Here is a 17,078-nt window from a genome sequence, read left to right as displayed (position 1 = left end):
TTGCTCATAAAATATGAGTTTCTCCTATATGAGGAGTCAAAAACTGTAAATGCATAACAGACCCAACCATACACCTGAGCAATGACCGTAGAAGGGAATACCACAGTCTTACCTGACAGGTAAGCAAACTGTTTCTTTAACTGGTCCTGAATATCTGCAGCATAGAGGGGGATGATATCCTGATGCATGATTTCATCTGTGGAGGAAAAACAGAAATTTGCATTGCAAAGTCATTTTGTGTAAAATTTCACAGCAGAGATTAAAAAAAAAAATCAGCCCTAGAACACAAACACCCAGAAAACTGTCCAAGTTTTGAAAAAATATGTGAAAATATTTGGAGTCTTTCAAGTGTTTGCCAAGGGCAAACTGTTCTTTGAAGAGCATATTGATAAAAGAGTAATGTGGATTTGCTGACACTCGGAAGCAGTACAGGGTGTCACTGAACTGAACACTGTAGAGCAAATATTCCTCAGGAATGACGTTAAACAGTGGATATTTTAGATATTCAGTTTTTATTAAAACCTTCTCAACTCATAAGAGAAACTTATGTTCCCTCCAACTTGCTGTCTAGTGTTCAGATACATTAAGGCAACAGCGTTCAATAAGGTAGGTAGAACAGACTGGAAAGCTCATCTTGAACACATACACACACACACACACACTAGTACCTCAACTGTGAAAAGCATTGAGTCATCTTTTATCTCAGCCCATCCACTTCAGATGAACGACAAACATACTGCTTTCCCAAGTCATAGTTTTTTTGCCACAGTGTTTGAACAGAGGTATTTCCCATGGTATTTCCAGAGGTCAAGCAGAAACTTGACATTCAATGACTGTGACAAAGACTGCATGAGTTGCCTCATTCATTAAACTATGACCTCTTTTTTTTTTTACAAGAAAACAAGAACTTTTACTCTTTTGCAATTGCTAAAAATTAATTATTCTACACTTTTAGCTTCATTGTTAAGCAGTGAAGGGATAACCTAGCACTTTCATTATTTGGTTTTCAACATTTCTTTTAATCTGGCATCGTATAAATAAGTTTTGTTTTTAACATACATTGAAACGCCAATAAGAGAGACTCAAATCTGACACTCAGAACTGTGAGCACGCACAGGAAAAGTAAATAAAACCTAAAAGTGATGTAAGGAGAAGTGTCACTTGCCATGAAGTGCAAACTGATCAAGCAGAAGTAGAGCTCTGGCCCTCAAGGAAGGGACTTGCTGTTACCGAGATCTTTCAAATGCTATAATAGATCTTGAGGGGAGAGCTGCTCACTTTTACAAGCAATTCTCGTGTCTAAAATTCCAAGAACTGTATTTATTTGAGAACAGAAAAAAAGCCCTCCACTTTCAGTTACTTTTTGCATATAAGCAATAACTTATACTGGGAAACAGAACTTCTCTGTTCTCTTTTAGCCAGTCTGGCAGGGAAAGACCCATGACCACTTGTAAGGTCATACACTGATTAGAGCTATTTTTCTGCATCCGGTGAACTGCTGCTTGATCAGAAGATCTCTGCATACCATGCTGCCAAATCTGTAAGTGGCTATCTTTAACTGTTAAGTCATATTTCACCCAGACCTTCAGTTATGTCATCATCGTAACTGTGTTAAGACAAAACCGAACACAGATCTTTCAAAGGCCCAATCTCGGATGACCAAGTTGTTTCCAGAAGAGTTGACCATCTCCAAGGGAAAAGGATTCTAGATTTTATTTTTGCTGTCAGTGCTTTTTAATAGAAGGAGCCCTCCTGCAGCAGTGTTTAAGAAACTAAACAAAACACCCCCTGATTCTGCAAACCAATGCCTGCAGGTGGACCCGTTTACCTGAATATAACCTATAACAGGACCAATGCCTAATTTTTTGATGGGAAGTAGGAAAAGGGAAAAGGAGGTCATCACCTTGCAATATGCCATTCTGCCTAAAGTCACAGACAGAAATTATCTGCATTATTGCAGCATAAGCATGTAATAAAACAGATGTGCTTCGCATATGCAAATAAACGTGACACACACCATTCCAGTGGGCAACATATTTGTAAGTCAGGGAAACTCTTTATGTTTTCTAGATACGTAACAATCAGCATTTCCTCATGTATCCGTGTGATCAACTCCATTGTGGTCCTGACTTCTACCAGGTAAACAGGCAAGTCTAGATCTGATTGCCTCAGTATGCTCTCTGATAGGAACAGCAGCTCTTGCAATCAGCACAGGGCAGCCCACAACCATGTGGATAGATATTGTTTCACTGAAAAGACAGTATTTTCCTCCCCACTGGTTTTAAACCCAGTTTTAACTAAAATTTAAGAGCCAGTGCATTTGCAACTGCAGAAGCAGCACACTGTGCCTGTTCACACAGGAAAACCTCCAGAAGCCCGTCTTGCTGCTCTCTCCTCCACCAAGGCTCAGCCCCCTCCTCAGCTTGCTCTTGCTGATCCAGTTTCATGATACTTGTCAAGAAGCAGAATATGCATTAAGATTAGAGCTGACTTGTTCAATAATTTGAAACAACTGAGATAAAATATCGTGGTACGAGACTAAGTGAGAAAATGCAACTCTGGGAACTGCTGCACAGTTCACGTGCAGCCACTTGACAGAACACACCTGAACCCAGTATCAGTGCTCACAGATTTAGGCAGAAATCCCTCTCCAAACCCTGTCTCCTCTCAGAGGAGATGCAATTGTAAAAACTCATCGCTCTGCATAATTTCCTTTTTATTTAAACTCCCTTTTCTAAAGGGATACTATCACTCATGGACTTTGGGGAAAATAGTTTCTTGGAAATATTCTTTAAATAGAAAACCTGCTACCTGCTGAAGTCTTTAGGGACAATTTCCATTTCAGTAAAGCTAATTAAGTGCACATTAAAACACAGGATTACTGAAAATATGTTCACTGTTTTCTGAGGAATTTTTATAGGCTTGAACTCTACTTACAAGGATTAATACTTACACAGCCCATGATTTTTCATGTTCAACCTCGACTGCTTTACATAGTATTTTCAAAACAGATACCTAAAAGCTTGTCTGTTTTACTGCATCTAAAATTCATGGCTGAAAGGAGGTGCTCACAACAAAACATGCCAGAATATCCAGTCTTTCCCGAAGAGCTCATTTAAAGCGTCTTCCAGGGTAGTCTGCTTAAAATAAAGCCCCTGGGATCTATAATGTATCTAATATTGTGGGTGCTAATAAACAGTAAAATAAAGTCCTGTAAAGTTACTACTGCTTTTTTAAATAACTTTTTGAAAACTGAACACATACAATAGCTGGGAATGCACAAAGATTTTTTTTTTCCCTAAGCCAGCAACTGGAGGTCCTTTAAAAAATACATTATCTAGCATTTAAATTATAAGTGTAGGAGAGGATAGAAGTGTCATTTTACTAACATAAAGGACTCAGTTAAGTATGTGGTTCTTATTTAAAAAGTCTATCTTCAAAAATGTGAACCACAGTCTTGGAGATATGTAATACTCCAATTTTAAATCTTGCTTTAACAGTTCTGCCTATTCTGATGGAGGAAGATGGCTGAGAAAGGCCTGACCCCATCCTATCAAAGACCTCTGACTAAATTTCAGATGATCAGGATGACAGATGTAAGCATGAGGGCACAAAGATAACTTGTGCTTGAATTACCTGGTGCCAGTAAGTCCTGATGAAACCCGGATCTGAGAAAACGATCAATGTCACTCAAGTCAAGATTTTCACTTACTGGTATAGGACTCCTCTTTCTTTTCTGATCAAACAAAATTCATTGAGAGTTTGCCTGACATGCTGAAGCAAAACCATTTTCACAGAAGACGAGGCTGGAGGGAGTCTGAACGGATTGTACCTATGTTACGTGAAAAGAAGCCACCTGACAGAGCTCACGAGCCTCTCACAATGGCTTTAATCCAATTCCCACTGAGCCAGCTGGAATTACACCTTCCTTTGAGTAGTTCTGTATGAAATCCTACAGCCATTACTTTATGCCAACCCGTTCGTACACACATGAACACTATTATGCCTTTCAGCACAGATCCCACTTGTGCACCATAAAGCAAACTACCAGTAACTTTTTCTGCTCCCCTTCCTTGCTGAGTCAGCAAGATCTTCCCGAACACATGTCTATAGCTTTTCTATGAAACTCATGCCTTAAACTGTAGAAATAACAACTTTTTCCTCAACCGGATTTGTTTTGTTTCTCCTCTGGAACAGCCTACCCACCCAAAGAGTTGAATGCCTTTTATGAAGGGGGTCTTAGTTTGAAAAAAAATCTCTTCATTAAAGCACCCTCCCATCTGGTAATTATAAATGCAAGATAATGACTTTCAGAACAGTCGCTTCATCTCTCTCAGCCCCAAGGCAAACCTTTCATTTCCTCATTCTTCCCTCTTCATCTTCACCCCCTGACCACCATCACTAACAGTCAGTTCCTTTGTGTAGCCCCCAAAGGAGGCAGGGCCAGAGCAGCAGAGCTGGTGAAGATAGCTCTCTTCCTGCTAAGCCACATGAAACTAATCAGCCAGTCAATATACCAGGAGAGCTCTCCAGTTTTAAAACTGGTGGGGTTTTTTGTTGTTTTTGTTTTAAATGTTGCTGAATAGTGATGATGCCTATAAGCTCTGTGCTGGGTGTGCTCAGAAATAACAGCTGCAGACTGAGCTCCTCAGGTCCATGTGCTACCTGTAGACCCTTTGAACTGATCATAGAATCACAGAATCATTTTGGTTGGAAGAGACCCTTAGGATCATCAAGTGCAGCCATAACCTAACTCTGGCACTAAACCATGTCCCTAAGAACCTCACCTGCACATCTTTTAAACACCTCCAGGGATGGTGACTCCACCACTTCCCTGGGCAGCCTGTTCCAATGCCTCACAACCCTTTCCATGAAGAAATGTTTCCTAATATCCAATCTGAACCTCCCCTGGCGCAACTTGAGGCCATTTCCTCTCATCTTGTCACTTGTTACTTGGGAGAAGAGACCAGCCCCCTCCATGCTACAACCTCCTTTCGGGTGGTTGCAGAGAGCGATAAGGTCTCCCCTCAGCCTCCTTTTCTCCAGGCTAAACAGCCCCAGTTCCCTCAGCCGCTCCTCATCAGACTTGTGCTCCAGACCCCTCACCAGCTTCATTGCCCTTCTCTGAACTCTCTCTAGTACCTAGGAGTGACATGACAGGAGTTAATGAAAATGTTCATAAACTAAGTATTAAAACTTCACCACACTGAAATATCTTGCGGAAGAGTTCATTTATATTTTATTTGACTACACTGCCATCAAAACAAGGGGCCAGGAAAAGTCAGTGATTAAATCCCTGGAATTTTCAAGCAAAACACAGTTCTCTGCTAAAGTGTAGTTAGGAAGGAATTTTTCACCCAAGTAAAGCAGTTCTCTCATAACTTGTGCATTTCTGGTTGGCTAAAATATCCCAGGCAGGCAAGAATTATGAATTTTGTCTCCACCAGCATCCCAATTGCTAGCACAAATAGAAATAAACAACCTAGAGCTCCAAACAGCTTCATATGGCACTGGGTGTCCAAAAAATGTTTTAAATGTACAGGTATGTAAGAATCTTTCCTGTAAAAGTTGTACAGCTACATCTCCCATTTCCTCTCCCAGTCAGAAAAGACAGTTTCCTTTCAAGAGCCCTGGGGCATAAGAAATGTTCAAGTTGAGGTTCAGCAAATCACGCTTTATAAAAGTTATTCTTCTGTATCATTATTAACCACAGTTCATTTTCTAGGACCATATAGCCTATGCTACAATATGCATAGAACTGCATGTCTGCATAGCCCATTGCTACAATAGGCTAGGTCAGAATCCCATACATTTTCAGTGTTAAGTAAGGATCTAGCTGAGTCAAGACTTGGAAGCAGTCCTGCTAAAGAAAATCCAAATCCACGTGATGTTCCCTCTATTACAAGCCCATGCACAGTGGATGGAGACACTTACTGTTTGAGTGGTGTTTTGAAGGACTCATGCATCAGAAGCCTCAACCATTCAGATCTTTCAGACTCCACAATATTTCTGCAGAACTGCTCATAATCCCAAAGTTCTGGTAATATTTAAATGACCCATTTGAAATGAAATTTGATAACTCTGCTTATTTAATTATACCTGAAGAACACCACAACTACTTGGAAGACACACAGATTAGAATCACAGAAATCATTCTGAAAGGCTGCAATTCCAGAATTAAAATACAAGAGGCAGGAACATGTCATGGGCAAAATAACAGAAAAGCAAAAAAATCTCTGCATTATATAGACGTCTACTGAACCACCTGCTTTAGCCAAGTAATTCCTGCCTTCTGTAACCACAATTAAAGAAAAAAAAAAATAAGTCTAGTTGTTTATTCTTTAAGATCAGAAAGTTGAAGATTTGGCACAGGACTACCTACTAAAAAAACAATTATGCTTTGGTTTCAGGTAGTGATATTAATCACTGGTCTGTCTTTTAAAGATTTTTTTGAGGTGTACAGCAAATACAGTGCTGCTGGGCTGGCACAAGATGACAAGAGGTGTAACAGTTCCCATCTTCTTATCTCCAATTACAAAATACCTGCTCAAAAGCATATTTTGAGATCCAACCAAGATTTTGGTTTCTTTCAAACTCTTCTCAAAAATTTTTCAATTTGACCATTTATTATGCATGTCAAAGGATGTACTTATTTTTGTTCGCTTCCTTCTTCTACCTCCACTTTCGCAAAAGGCAGCAAAGTTCTTTGACTCAGTTTGCCTAAATAATATTACCTCAAAGCACAAACATCAGAGGAAACATAATCCCCTCTCTTCCAGCTTCTCAGGGATCAGCTTTAATTTTAGGTAGGACTTACAAGATTGTTCAAATACCAGCTAATCTGTAACTAGAAGAAAACAACGTAGTAATGAAGAAGTCAATCTAAGGATCAACAACAAGACTTAGTATTTCTTTGCACTTAAAGAAAATCTAAAACAAGATAAAAGGGGAAGGTGGGAAGGGAAGATGTTGCAATTTTCACAATAAATCTGAAGGTGTTACCACTTACAGCATTTAATCTGTTTTGCCACGCTTCTGCTTCATATAGTGCTTAAGTTCAGCTAGCGTGTTTTGGTGAGAAAGATTTTCTTTGTGTTATTTCAAGTCATAATTACTCACTTCCCAAACTGAGAGGGAAGAGGAACTTTGAATCATGCCACACAGACGTAATATAGTATAGACTTTATTAGCCACAAAAAGGACAGAGATAAAAGGCAGCCACACTGTCACATGGACTTCCCACCTAAAAGTAAAAATTTACCTGGTGTGTACTGTATGCTCTTACAATTGAAACAATAACATTCCTCCCATCCTCATTGCAGGATGCCCTGAAGCCTCCTGCCAAACTCTTTTCTGCTCTTGCAGGATAGTTTCAGACTGCTGGGAACCAGGGCCCCAAAACAGGGTTAACAAATGTTGCCAAAACCACGGCAACATTAACTACTTAATACTGCAAATCATTCTAAGTGTATAGTATAAAATTATTTCTAAAGTATCAAATGTTCTTAGTTGCGTACAAGCAGCAGATTCTGCAAAAAGCAACTTTTTTTTTTAAATGGAAAAATATTAGATGTAGCCTGAGCAGCAGGGAATATTCCCCTAGCCAGCACTCAAGCGATAAGAAGGCAAGTGACCCAGATGTGCCCCACTTAGTAATTTGGCAAGCAAGCCTCCACGGAATAACAAAGATGTTAGATTTTGCCAACTGCGCTTAATACGATTTAATGCTACAAGAAAATTATTATGGGAATTTTGCTTTCTAAGTACTAAAGCCTTGCAAAGAAGGGGAAATCTTACAAATACGGAAAATGGAAAGATCAACTCTAAATAGAAGAACTACATGCAAATTATAGTACTCATCTCCAGCATGACTTAAAAAATAATGATGCAATCACACAGCTCAAACACATATGCTAAAGTGGACATCTTTTCAGGAAACAAAACCAAAGATTCTTCCCCACTGAAACCACCTGCTCTCAACCCTCCCTCTGCAGAAAACCGCGTATCTCAAAGCACACCCCAAAGCTTTAACTGAAAAGCCAACATGCACAGGACCAGCTCCATGAGTACTTGGTAATTCTGCTGAACAGAATGGTCTTTTGTTATGATATTTTGGAAGCAAGATGAGACTTTAAACAACACATGATTTGGCACATGGCTGTGAAGACTAATCAAGTTCTGCAAAATAAAGCTCCAGCCCTGCAAGCAAGGAGTTATTTTTTTACGGAAACTGACTGTGCAAAACAAATCAAAGAAGATATAATTTCTTGGATTTATGTCTGTGTCTCATCCACAAAAAAAAATTAGATTCTGTTTCTGTAAGTGCAACAGTCTAACTGGATGTTATACCTATTTTGAGAAGTTGTTTTGTTAGACTTTAAGTACAAATATTGACAGCTTTCTCTTAAAAATCTGCCCTTTTGGGCACACAAGGGAATTACTTAAGCTTCCTACAACAACAACAAATCCCTATTTTGTGTGTGCCAAGTACAAAGTAGATGCATATTAAAAAAGTTACACCTTGCTGTTTGTCAAGAGAAGCCATGGTCCATACATCGTCTCAAGTGAAACACAAAATCCTTGCTTAGAACAAACAAAATCTTGTCATCTTCAAACTGAGAAATGAACAGATACATCACTTACTCTGAATTAGATGACGTAGGCAATTTCTCACCTAACTAAGCATAAAACCAGAAAATGAGCCTAAGTACAGCGAAGATGAGCTTTGCTTGCTACAGTTCCTCAAGCTCTAGGAAACAAGCGACAAGCGACTGCTCTTCCGTTTTCTATGACTTTGTCTCTTCCACACAAAACATAAATGCAATATGGCTGCATTTTAAAGAGCAAAGACATGTAAAAGAAAAAAAAAAAACTGAATATTTGATACTTAGAGAAATGCCTAAGAAACAGCATCTATAAAAACATTTGAGGAAACTAATATTTAAGGTTTCCTTCATTTCAGGGTAACACGGTAATGATGAGAGGCAGAATCTCTCACACATCACATGCTGTGAAGAGGCTGAAGAGCAAACTTCAACCTTGAACTTCCCTGGTGGTGGATATTCTCATCTGAAGTCTCACTTGACCTTGCTTCCTTCATTGAGACTGAAGCCAGGTTAAAATAAACAAACAAAAAGCCAAGCAAACAGAATAAAAGTTACATCAGTGGTCTTAAGATAGGGATTACATTCAAAAACCTGGCTGTAGGTCCCAGTAGGTACCAGGTTTCAATGACACCACCAAGGTGCTCTGTGGAAGTTTGGAGTGTTTATTTTAGTTTTTAAAGGATGCCAACACTTATCAGAAAGGAGGTAGTGCCTTTACTGAAACTTTGCATGGCAAATGGATGAGTGGCAACAGTCAGACGCTGCAGCACAGGAAATTCCAGCTGAATGCAAGGGAAAAAATTCACCATGAGAAGAGCCAAGCAATGGAACAGGCTGCGCAGTGAGGCTGAGCGATTTCCACTCTCAAAGACATACAAAACTCAGATGCACAAGTTTCTGAGAAACCTGCTTTAAATTCAATGTTAATCTTGCTTGAAGCAAGAGGCAGGACTAGGGGTTTATGCAAGGGTCCCTTCCAACCTAAGTTTCTATGTAATTCTGAAGGAATTCTCCAGTGAGAAGTCCCCAAGCCCACTTAACAATCCTGGAAAAAAGAGAAAATTTCAACATAGATATCACGGCATTACAGCAAATGAACACATACAAACTAAATTGTGTACTAAATTCAGTGTATTGACTTGAAAATGAATATAGAATAGGGTAAAATTTAGTTACATTGACAGACCTGCTGAACCTCAGGCTAATAAAATCTGTCTACAACCATATATTTATTACAAGGTATATCAGTTTTCTGGAAAATAAATTCAAACAAACAAACAAAAAAAAGGAAAACGAAGGCAATGATTTTTCCAAAGAAAAGAGTAAATATCCCAGAGTCATGATGAAGCATTTCCACTTTCTAAAAAGATCCAGCCAATATTTTGTTCCCTAAGAACTCTTCACAACCCTCCAGAAGGGTCCCACTTCAGCAATAACAACTTTGCAGGATGCCAAACCATCGCCCAGTAGCAGAGCCGTTCCCATTGGAGTACTACAGCTTTGAGAAGATGAAATCATACCTGGCTCATAGGCAAACAGGCACAGTACTGACTTAACTTGCTTTCATCCTTTCAGATAAAGCTTTGGCATGTTCTTAACATGTTTGCTTAACACAGCAAATGACAGCAGTTCATCCACTGCACCATTCATTGCCCTGTGCTGGGCCTTACTCCAGAAGCTGACGAGTGTCGATCACAAATATGCCTGTGACAGCCAAATTTTAAAGACGCTCCCTTCAATTACAAGCACACACATCAGATTTCATTTGGGACTCCAGTCATTCTCCTTCCACATTTCTCCTACCTACAAAGAAAACTAGGAGAACCTCCACAAGGGATCCTCTGTGGGATCCCGTCCCTTGGAGAGAACCTGCAAACTCCTGGGGACCCACAGCCACAGATGGGCAGTGCTGGCTCCACACGCACTACTGCAACACCCAAATCGTGTCAGAAACTTCTTAGTCTTGCAATGTATCTACAAGATAGGAGATTCTTTCACCCCCATTTGGATGCTGAAAACCAGAACCAGCATGGCTCACAACTACCTGCGCAGTCTTTAAGCAGAACAGAGACTTGAGTCCTGCACCCATATTGCAAAACCGTCCTCTCTTTTCTGTTTATCTATCCTTCCAATCCCAACCCTTCTGTGACTCTGTGATCCTTTTTGCCACCTCCCTACCCTCACTCCCTGATGTGAATTGACAACAGAATTCCCCAAGAAGACATATAGTTTTCCTTGGAAATTTTCACAGGGTTAAGAACAGAAAGATGGGTATCTGAGTCCTCTCCTTTGCTTTCATTCCCTCCCCTCTGCGGACTGTAGCCAACAACCCCACCTGCTCTGTATAGCGCTGAGGAATAAGAGGAAAGAACAGTGCTGGGGAAAAGGACAGACCCTTGGTCCACTTTGGACACAAAAATCTTTAAACAGATCACCGGGATGGAGCAACCTCTGGCACACTGAGCATGCCAACAAGGAGTGATGGCAGTCAACAGATGAAAAATCAGGCCTTGATAGTTGCTGAGAAAAGCAGCCCTGCTCATTTATTTCTCAGTAATCAAATACAGATTAAAACCTCCTATTTTAAACTCAGCAGATAGTCCTGGCATGGCTCCTTATGCACCACTGTGATTTGACACAAAACACTCCTTGGTTCTGCAATGTAAAACAGACATTGCCTCTCTCACACCATAACAATCTGTTTCCTAAATCCACTCCTCCCCTCTCAGCACAGATGAGGATGCATGTAAAGACCAAAAGTTACTCAGGCTATTTAATCCCTCCACCCTTTCCATCTGGTTAATCTCACTTGTCTTAAATCCTTCATTCATTCCTCCTAAGCAGCATGCCTTTTGGTATCAGCCCTAGTATCACAGAGCACTACTAAGAAGCAGAGCACTCAGACTCACATGTTGATAATTTAATTAGTAGTACTAATTGAATATTAGTAAGAAGATCCACCCTTTACATACCTGTTTTGTTTAAATTTGACATTTCAAAAGCAACAACGTTGGAAGGTTAAACACCAGCCCATGGACTCAGTGCTCTTTCTCTGGTCCTCCTCTGCAACAGTCACGCACACCAAAAGCAGAAAACAGAACTGGAAATGTGAATTCAAGCACCAGAATAAGGAAGCAATTTTTGCTTGTCCCTATTCCACAAAACACGCTTTCAGTTTTGCAATGGACTGTAGCCGCACTATTAACAGCAAATAATATCTCCACTGTTTCATTATATCTTAACAGAAACAAGATTCCTATAGAAAGCTCTGACTGAAGGAATTTAAGAAATAATGCATTTTACATTAACCCTCCTATACTAACAACTAGGGGATGCCAAACTGTATGCTGCAAAAGAAACTACCCTTTTACCCTACCTCAAATTGGGATCAGGAGAAATTATGTATTTGATATTTACATAAAATGCAATGAATAGAAAATTAAAACCCACTATAATTCAGGAACAGCAGGATGGCTCTCTGCAGCAGCAAATTCTCCTTGTAAGCTTTAGCAGTGGTTCGGATCACCACAATCACTGTGTGAGCAAATCCTGAGCAAAGTGCCTTCCATGTAAAATACAGGAATAGAATGTCTCATGTACCAAGAAATATATCTGCAAATAAAAGGACACACTGCAAATTTACACAAGGACAGAAAACACACACACACCTGGAACAATAAATTATATATGAATGTACACAAAAAGAGTACAACTTCTGCCTTTGTATTAAAACACATCCTATTTTCCTCAGCAGGACATGATCTAACAGAGTTCCTGCCTAACCTGCAGTCAACTAACTAAGAAAACTTGAAAAACTAGACACACCTGTGCTTTTCTTCAGAAGAAGCCACAATTCAGCAATATCTTTGTAGAGCAAAGAGATGAAGCTTAAGGTCATGTTGCTTCTAATCGATGTAGTGCAAAATAGTTCCGCAGACAGTGACCTATTTATCTGTGAGCCCGTCTTCAATGCAAAATGAGAGCGCAAAACTCCATCTTTCAGTCAAAGCCAGGCCACCAGGGACACAATACCTTTCTTCAAATTACATGCAGAGCAACTGCGCCTGTCAGCGGGCTCAGAGGTCTTCCCAAGGGCTCACCAGTTGCTGGTTACCACTTCTTGTCTCCCTGCATGAAGTGCTGGCATGCATTAGATGCAAGCTGTTTGCTTTAAATGTGAACACATGCACTGTTCAAGCATTATCAGGGTAAGAATGCATTAAAAAATTAATCCTAAGCAAGTCTTCTCAAGAACTTCCCTTTAAGTGCCCTAGTTTTAACAAACAATGATCCAGTAAATCCATCATCATAATCTTTTTCTGTCACCCACCCCTACTTCACACAGGGAAATTAACTGCCCAAGGGACAGATGTCCTTTTCCAATGAACCTTTGGTTAGAAAGTTCCCCAGAAATGCATCCAGCATTTCCTATTTGTGAGGGAGTTCTTATCCACACCTTTGGCAGAACTGAACTGGGATGTCATCCTTCGTGGTAAACCCATCAAGCACCTGTTCCCTATGAAGGAGCCAACCCAAAACAGCAGGAGTTGCCAAAAGGTCACATATTCTGCTAACATGATTTTATAAGTTGAAATATGTACAAATCTTACTCATAAGACAATAGGAAATAAGGCCACAGATGATTAAATCAACTAGAACCAAAGTATTCCATATGATCTTCAGACATGAATGCTGAGCTGTCTTGCTTTACTTGATCCTTTAAAGTAATTGTCCAGTGGCAGACTACTTGTTAATTAATACACTTGAGATTAGTTACCAGACTCACTAATGCAAAGAGTGAACCAATGAGTGGGAGTGACAGCAACAACCATATGAAAACAAACTGATTGTTTTTCTTCACTTCACGGTGCTATAAGTACCCTTTCCCAACAAGAGGGGTCAAGGAAAGAGGACAGTGAGGATAAAAAGCTTGGATTGATGGTTACATCTGTTCACAAAATCCCATTTGCAGATGGGGAAAATCTCTACTTCTGCTTCGAGACTCCTGGCCATCAATGAATCCCATAAAAACAAACTCAAACAAACCCAGGTCACCCACAGACCACACCAGACGTTATTTTCCGAAGTGCCCCACATCTGTGTTCTCACCACTCATCTGCCACAGGGCAGGAACTGTTGATAATCACAAACCAGTCAGATGTATTATCATTAATCTACCATCCATATAAGCAGGTCTATTCAGTGCATGGCATTAAAACACAAGCTGGAGAATATAAGAGAGCTAATTTATTTTAAATTCTCCTATTTCATTTTGGGGCCCATTACATTTTGTACTATATCAAAACACAAGTGTTTCCTAAGCAATATTAGATGTTTTTAATTAAAGGTAGATTTAAAAGAAATAACACTCCTTGGAAATTTTTTACTTAATCGTTTTGTATTTTATAGGTCATTACTAGCATACTGGATTTTGAAGAGAGCTCAAAATTATTGAATAAGTCTTTACACCCCTCCCACAAGTCATGTAAATACACATGTGAAAGTTGAGATGGTGTAAGTGACCTCTCTCAGATCAGGTAACAGCACCTGTCACAATGTCAGAAACAGGATCTATGTCTCAGCTCTAAGCCGGTACTCCCTCCTTTCCAGGACTGTCACCAAACCGGCTTGGTGGAGGTGTGTGCTCCTAGATCAGTATCTTGACTGGTCCTCAGACAAAGATCACAATTCACAGCATTTTATTTCTAGCTCTTGCATTACAATGTGGCTCCAGGAAGAACAGCCCCAGAGCAGCGAGAAATCCTGCTAGATGTGATATACCATATGCAAGTATATACACTGATAATTCTTTTCTTATGTACCAGCACCAAGCTGGTCTCAAGCATTTGCTAGTCAGAGTCCTTGGCAATATGCTGAAAACCTAACTCTTGATGTCCAAAATTTTACACAATGACAAAGCAAGCATAGGAGTGCTTTCTAAACATGCAAAAAGAGGGAGAAGTAGTTTTATGGCCTTCCTTCAGAGATTAAAACCAAGTGAAAGAGGAACTATGCCCTTCTCAGAAAGGTATCACCCTCATCTACACGCACTCAAGTAAGATACAGAAACCTGATATTTTGTCAAGCTGCCTACTTCCTTAAGAAAATAAAACGAAACTAAAACATGAACGTAAAAGAAAAAGAACTACCTACATTGTGTTGGCTGTGCTTGCTCCCATTGTCAGTACAGAGCGGAAGTATAAACCCCTGAGTCCATCAACAATGCCTGTTCCAGAGCCCCATCATGTAGTAAGTAATGTGGACAACCACCTCTCAACAGGCTTCTGCCTTCACATTTCAGGGCAGAGGAAGCAGCAAAACAAGTCATTTGGGTGAAAAATCAAGTACTACTTTAAAAAATAGTGTAATTTTTCCGACTAGCGCAACAGATACATGTAATTTCCATCCTCCAGGCTCCCACCTAGCTTCTTCCTTCCTAGGCTTCTGATCTCCAAGACCTGCAATTACGTAAGTTTTTCCTGGGGCACTTACGATCTAATAATGACCATAGCCAAGAGCACCAAAATATAGCATTGTTTTTTCAACCCTACTATCCTTCAATATTAACCAACAAGACACACCTTCACCTCCCACTTTCAGGAATCAGAATGTCCTTAGACAGAACACCTCACATGAATAAATAGCACAGAGAGCTCAGGCGATGCTGTAGAGGAGACTCAGGGCCTGCCCTCACTGTGCTGGAAGGACAGGAGCCCACACAGAATGTTTCTGTGAAAACTGGCCTCAGCTACCTGGTTAGATGGTATTTTAGGCAAAGGTGATTTTCTCCTAGCAGTTCCATTCTGCACAGAAAACTTAAAATTTCACTGGGCTAGAGATGCTACAGGCTCCTGTCAAGCAGAGTACGAAACATCCTCCTGGGAAAAGAGTGCTCCAGCCAGTAACCAAATGACTTTTTATTTTAGCACTTTATTTTGGAGTGTGTGTGGGGGATAAATGTTTGCTCCACAATTATAATACCTGGTGTCCTTGCTGTATGCTTCAGAGAACAGCAGCAAGAATGAACAAATAAGTCAAAGAAAAAACCCTTCCTTGGCCTTCATGATCCAGCTTGAAATACAATTGGAGAGGAAAATTATGGTATGCGGGCACACATGTCAGCAACAAGACTTAGAGGGAAATTTAAGCTCTATTAAAACACACAGGAGCAACAGCCCACCTGAGAAAAATCTGTGTAGGCACATGTGTATATTTAGAAATGCAAGGAAAGTCATTTCACCTCCACTTGTGCTCCATGCTCAGGTTAAGCTCTCCCTGCCACTTCAGCCCACAGAGCAGAAGAAAACGCTGTGGGAACTGTGAGAGGATGCAGTGAAGGCGACTGAGGGTAAAGGACTGTGTCACCTTGGTTTCATGAAACCCCAAGAAGGAAGCTATGACTGTGTTTTAAATATACAAGATACTATACCTGCTTAATAAAGCACGTGCAAGCAGGCAGCATAAGGGTAGCAACATTCATTTATATTATTAAAGTTCAGTAAGTTCAATGTTGAAGTATAACTATTTAATGTATTTTTCTTTCAGTGGTGCAGTACTTAGCAAAAAGCAAATCAATAAAATGATGTGGCACTTCTTGCGATTCAGCATGACAAAACCTGTCCTTATAGGATCATCTTTAGCATAATGTAAATGTATATTCTCTCAAAAAAAAAAAAAAAAAAACCTACCACCACCACCAAAAACAACAAAAACCAAAAACCTATCAAAACCACCTAACTCAAACCTGTAACCACAGAATTTCTAATCAGAGTTTTGAAGATGTTGACCAATTCGATGCATCATCTGTTGGCATCTAGTTTAGCATTCCACACCATTTAAAAGCCCTATTCATTTTCTCCTTCTAATCCTTCTTGATTTTTTTTCCCAAACAATGAATGCAAAAAAAGGTTTCATTGCTTTCAAGGTCATCAAGCATTCAAAATTACTGATTCTGTCTCATTTAAATAAAAAAAAGATGCCAAAGCATTGAAAATGAGTTTACATACACATTCTGCATCCATACACACACTTTTATATAAATCGGTTACACAAAGCAGCCTGTTAAATCTCCACACAGCAACAAAACTAACCCATTTTGAAACAGCTTTGGCAGTTTTCAACTTGGATGCTAAGTCATTGAAAAAGGTCCTTGCATCACATCCAAACCTAAATTTAAGCAAGCACGAGCAGTTAAAACTCATGGTCATTAAAAATAATAGAAGCTGCCATCCATACAGACAGATGCTGCTTCCATGAAAAAGAGCATGCTGGTAACACCAATAATTGCTGGAGCACTTCTAAGTGAATAATGCTGTGCAATTAATAGGACAAACCCTGCAATCTTTCAAAAATATATTGCCAGAAAGAAATTTAAGGAAAGCTACTGAGGAACTACATCTTAAAAGTACACTTTGCACTGCAAGACAATAATAAACTTCAAAGCTTTGAAGATTACACATCCTTTATACCATG

General features: G+C 39.8%; 1 protein-coding gene across 15 annotated transcripts in view; it reads right to left on the bottom strand.

The window, feature by feature from the left end:
• MCF2L (MCF.2 cell line derived transforming sequence like) overlaps positions 1–17,078 on the bottom strand; it is a 162,318-nt gene that overhangs the window by 66,285 nt on the left and 78,955 nt on the right. For 14 of the 15 annotated variants that reach the window (XM_071807528.1, XM_071807464.1, XM_071807479.1 and 11 more), the window contains one exon: positions 113–196. In XM_071807528.1, the coding sequence (XP_071663629.1) occupies positions 113–196 (84 nt within the window). Of the gene's footprint in view, positions 1–112; positions 197–11,578; positions 11,678–17,078 lie in introns of those variants that run through there. The other variant, XM_071807500.1, reaches the window with a different exon arrangement.

This window comes from Patagioenas fasciata, chromosome 1 (assembly GCF_037038585.1).
Source record: "Patagioenas fasciata isolate bPatFas1 chromosome 1, bPatFas1.hap1, whole genome shotgun sequence".
Taxonomy (NCBI): Eukaryota; Metazoa; Chordata; class Aves; order Columbiformes; family Columbidae; genus Patagioenas; species Patagioenas fasciata.
Note: the sequence above shows the minus strand (reverse complement) of the source record. Positions and strands in the feature narration are given on the sequence as shown.